General features: G+C 56.8%; 1 protein-coding gene across 1 annotated transcript; it reads right to left on the reverse strand.

Moving 5' to 3' along the window:
• Positions 1-1932: 1932 nt before the first annotated feature.
• On the reverse strand, positions 1933-3903 carry BHLHE22 (basic helix-loop-helix family member e22). Its single transcript, XM_055800961.1, is given in 2 exon segments — positions 1933-2588; positions 2590-3903. Coding segments are annotated over 2 exon segments (906 nt in total). The 5' UTR covers positions 2979-3903; the 3' UTR covers positions 1933-2071.
• Between the last annotated feature and the right edge of the window lie 1248 nt (positions 3904-5151).

Genomic DNA, 5151 nt, shown 5'->3' on the forward strand with positions numbered 1-5151 from the left:
GCGGGGGGGGCGCAGCCAGCCCCACGGGCCCGGCAGCGAGCGGCGTGCGTGGGGCCGCTCCGCACGGGCGCGGGGAATGGCACCGCGGGGAAGGGCGCCGCGCCCCCTCCCTGGGGCACCCCGAGCCGGCAGTGGGGTGCCGGGGCGCCTTCTGAGCAAGGCAAAGGGAGGAAATCTACCCGTCCCCGCCATCCATCTCCTTACGTCTGGAGACAGATAGTTAACAAAGCACGGCGGAATGCGAGCGTTTGTTCAAAATATTTTAATAAAGATTCTTTCCGACATAGATACACATACAAACGATCGTACATTGCTGTCATAATCTGATTGACCGATTTAATATATATCACTCTTTACACATCCGTGACCTGCCAACAGATCCATCATGGCTCCTATTTTGCCATCCAACCTGACAGTCCGAATTTGTATTATCTGCAAGTAGTGGAAAATAGCAGGACTCGTTTTAGAAAAGAAAAAAAAAAAAAAGGAAAAAAAAATCTTAATTTACAAATGGCAGAGAGACAGCCACCCAGCCATGCAAACTCAAACTGAAGGCTCACTTTGGGTAAATAGCTACTTCTTGCTTTTCATCTCTCATTTTTCTTCCAAAATAACCCACCCCCCGCCCCCCCACCCCTGAAAAAAAGAAAAGAATTCCACGCGTTCTGTAAATCAGCCTAAAGTATTTTAAAGTATTTCAACTTAAATAATCATCCACAGTCAGAATAATTTACATACACATTAAAAGCTGTTTAAATTATACCTTTGAAAACACAGCGCCTGGGAAAAACATTGGCTTGGCAAGTGTTCTTGTAGCAGCTATTGCTCTGATGCCTTGTAAAAGTAAATAGCTATTACCTGTTATAATGCAAAGAATACCCTCTCAAAAATCAGTTGGTTGAGCAATTAAGAATACACCTTTCCTGTAATTTTTGGACTGAAGCAATTTATTAAAGCTCAATTTAAATACAGGGATGATGCAACTTAAAATCCAGATGACCTTTCATAAACCTAAGCAGCTCAGATACATCAACATTTCTGGTTATACGTTGTTGGCAAATAAACGTTTGAAACACTTGGCACACAGTTTAAGTTAATCCATAAACAGAATTGTAGAAGCATTTAAAGTAACTGCACATAAGACCCATGACCTTAACACATGATAAATATTGTTGGCGTGGAAGGGTCATTTAAAGAATAACAAATAAATAGCATGTCTTGTTTATACATCATTGCAAAGTGGAAAGAAACAAGGTGCACATAAATATTTCTTTTAAAAATGCGATACTTTCAGCCACACGGAGTAGGGGTTTTGATCGGTTATTTTTTGTCTTTTTTTTTTAACTCTCTCGATTTTTTTAAATCACTCTCACCAAACTTTGCGCATTTTCACAGGATCAAAGTTTAGAGACGATAAAAAATACAAAGTCTTCCATAGCAATGGTCCAGTCTCTTTGTTTCTGCGAGTCGCTTAAATAGTAAGTTTACATTTCAAGTTTGTTTGTTTCCTGGCTCAGAATAATAATAATACTGCTAATAATAATAATTTAAAAAAAAAAACCAAAACCCAAACCAAAACAACCTATGTTCAAGTGCCCTCTCTGATTTGTCCCATCCACCTCCGCGCCCGGGTGACTGCGTCCCCTTCCCCTGGCCGGGGCCGGGAGCCGGGGGCGGAGGGCTCTCTCCGCCCCTCTCCCCGGCGCTACCCCCCCGCGCCCGGCCCGGCCCGGCGCCCCCCGGCCGCTCCTTTGTCCGGACCCGCGGCGGGAGCCCGGCGAGAGCGACACCCCCCCCCCCCGGCGCCCCCCGGGCCGGGGCTTCCCCCCCGCCGCGCCTCCGGCCCCGCGCCCCCTCCCCGTCGCCGCCCGCGCGGCGGCTCCCGACGCCGTCCCGTCCCGGCGCGACCCGAGGAGAAGAGCGAGGCGAGGCGAGGCCGGCCGGCGGGCGGCGGGGGCCGGGCAGCGGTCAGTCCCTCCGGCGCCCCCGCGCCCCCAGGCCCGGGGCCGGGCCGCCGCCTGTCGCCGCTCCCCGGTGCCGCGGCGGCGGGGGGGGGCGGCAACGGCGGCGCTTAAGGCTTCTCCGTGCACTGTTTGCAGAGGCTGGAGGAGACGCTGTTGAAAATGGCACATTTCTCCGGGCAGGAGGTGGCAGGGGGCAGCCCGGCGCTGAAGGGGTAGCCGGCCGCCTGCTCGTAGGCGCCGAGGGCGGGGTGCAGCGCCGCCGCCGCCGCCGCCGCCGCCGCCGCGGCGGAGCTGGGCAGGGAGGCGGCCGAGATGGCCTGGCCCTGGTTGAGATAAGCCACCAGGCGCCGCATCTCCTCCAGGGCCTGCGCCTGCATCAGGATGTAGTTCTTGGCCAGGAGGAGCGTGGCGATCTTGGAGAGCTTCCGCACCGAGGGGCTGTGCGCGTAGGGGATGACCGCCCGCAGCTCGTCCAGCGCGTCGTTCAGGTCGTGCATCCGCCGCCGCTCCCGCGCGTTGATGTTGAGGCGCAGCGCCTTCTGCTCCTTGGACTTCTTGCTGCCGCCGTGCCCGTGGCTGTTGGAGCAGCCGCCCTCGGTCGCCTTCAGCCCCCCGCCCCCCCCCGCCACCGCCGCCGCCCGCCGCCGGCGAGGCGACGCGCGGGTCCCCCCCGGCGCCGCGCAGCACTAGCTCGCAGCGGCCGTCGCTGTCGTCGTCGGGGCTCTGCTCGCCGCCGCTGCTCTCGGCCACCGAGCTGCGGCTGGCGCTCTCGCCGTACTTGACGCAGACGGAGCCCGGCGGCAGCGCCAGCGGGTCGCCGCCGACGCCGGGCTGCAGCAGCGCCTCGGGCTCCGCCGCCTCGTAGCAGGCGAGCGGCGAGGGCTGGCGGTCGCGGGGGTGGGAGAGGTCGAGCCCCGGGGGCGAGCGGAAGGCGGACTCCATGCGCTTGGCCGAGGCGGCGAGGCTCTTGTGGAAGAGGTCCTCTTCTGCGGGCAGCCCCAGCGCCCGCTCCATCGGCGCCCCGCTCGCCTCCGCCTCCGCCTCCTCCGCCCCCCTCAGCTCCCGGCCCGCTCCTCCAAGGCTCCGCGCCGCGGCAGGCGGCTCCCCGGCGTCCCGCTGGCAGAAATCGCCTCCCGGCTCCCGCCGGGGCTGCGCGGTGCCCGGCGCCGCGGCTGCCCCTGCTCCGGCTCCGGCGGCGGCGGCTCGGGCTGCGGCTCCGGCGGCGGCGGCTCGGGCTCCGGCTCCGGCTCGGGCTGCGGCTCCGGCTGCGGCTCCGGCTGCGGCTGCGGCTGCGGCTCCGGCTCGCCCTCAGCAGGCGCCGCGCTGGGGCATTGTGCGCTGCCAGCGGAGCCGCTTCCACCGTTTATCTTGCTTGGATTCACCTTCAAGAGATTTCCGGACCCATCAACCAGCAGCCGCCGCAGACGGGGGAGTCTTTTACATCATTATCTCTGAGAGTAGGTTATTATGAAGAAGACTCGCCTGTTGGGACAGAGCTTTCTACCCAATCAGGTTAACGTTTTAATTAATAGGATTAAAACGGTAACAAACAATCCCAGGCGCTATCTGGCCCTGAGTCTGAATAGTTTCATTTCCCAGGTCTGAAGACAGGCAGCAGCTAGAGCTTTATAAGAGGCGCCTGCTCCATTATTCTCCCTGCCATCTGTATACACAGCTTAACGCATATGTTTGCAAGACGTTGTGTCCTGTTAGTAACCCAACAACTGCCTTTAGCTTGACATGTGTGGCGACTTTCACTCATCAATGAGCACACTAAAAGCCCTACTTAGATCGAAGGATGTTCTTTGCCTCCTTCAGCAAATTACAGCCCTGCACTGCAGAAAAGCCCGCTTCAACACTTCCCCTTCCGAGCGCTGCCAGCAGACTTCTGCTAACTTAGCCATGGAGTCAGGAGTGACACCCTCTCCCCCCACCCCAGCCCACCCACCCCCTGCATTTACATTAACTTATAGCCCGCTCCCACCCCCACTCGTCTTCCCGAAAAACATCGCCTGGGAAAGAAAAATAAAATAATAAAAAAAAACCACAACGGACCAACACCAACCGCCGTGCCCACCTCTGCCCACCGCCAAAGTCCACCTTGCGTCCCTGGGAGCCGGATGGTCCCCAGCCCTCTCGCCACCCCCCCCACCCCCCACCCCCACCCCGAGACCAAACTACGGGGAGGTTCCCCTCCTCCCCACCTTAGCCCTTTTCAAGTAGCAGATTGCCGCTTTCGAGTCATTACCCCCCTGTGTCCCTATAAAAAATATAAAGCCCCATCAGTTACCTTCAGAATGAACAGATCTGGGGAGGAGGGAGGCGGGGTGAGAAAGGGCAAAACCCACCAAAGTTTTTTTTTTATTATTGCGATTGAGCAGCTCCTTGCAGCTCGGCCCCTCTCGCCTGCCCCCGAAGCTCCCCGCTCGGCGGGAGCGCCCCGCTCCGCTCCCCAGCGCCGGGATGCCACCGCCGGTGCCAGGGCGAGAGCGGCCCCGGCCCCCCGGTTCCTCCGGGCGCGGCGGCCCCTTGCTCCCCTCCCGGGGCTGCCCCTCGGAGCCGGGCACACGCTCGCCTGCGCTCTCCAGCAGCCGAAGTGGCAGCCCGAGGGTCGGGCTGAATTTTGTCCCGCTGCTCCTCCAAGGCTCGAGGCGAGCAGCTCGCTCTCCCTTTTACTGTTAGCGCTCGGAGTATTTAGTGGCAGGTTTTCATTCTTATGACATCAGTAAAAACAATATTTCCCAACACTTCCAGTAAATCATTCTTATGTGGCAGAATTACTGAAGGCTATGAAATTTTTTGGTTTCTCTGGTTTCATTAAAAACCTTTTAATTGTGTCTTTCAGAGTTGGCCCCAGGTGTTGGACTCTTTTCATTACATTTTGCTCTAATGTGATGAAATTCTAATTCTCTCCTTACCATATGGTTAAATTTCCCCACTGAGAATTAGTTGAAAAAGGAGAAATAATCTATTAATCTCTGTAATAGATTCACAAATGAGGTTTGCCACAGAACCTGTTTTTGAATGGTAATATCAGAACAGTTGGGTGCCTTGTTTCAGGAAAGAAAGGACCAGGCGACAACAGAAAACGTTTGAATTTTCACCTGGAAAGAATGAAAAGAAGCCAAGCTGCAGATTTCAGAGTAATTGACTGAGATTTCATCTAGCGAGGACATGACTACAATAC

Source organism: Falco peregrinus, chromosome 3, assembly GCF_023634155.1.
Source record: "Falco peregrinus isolate bFalPer1 chromosome 3, bFalPer1.pri, whole genome shotgun sequence".
NCBI classification, from domain to species: Eukaryota; Metazoa; Chordata; class Aves; order Falconiformes; family Falconidae; genus Falco; species Falco peregrinus.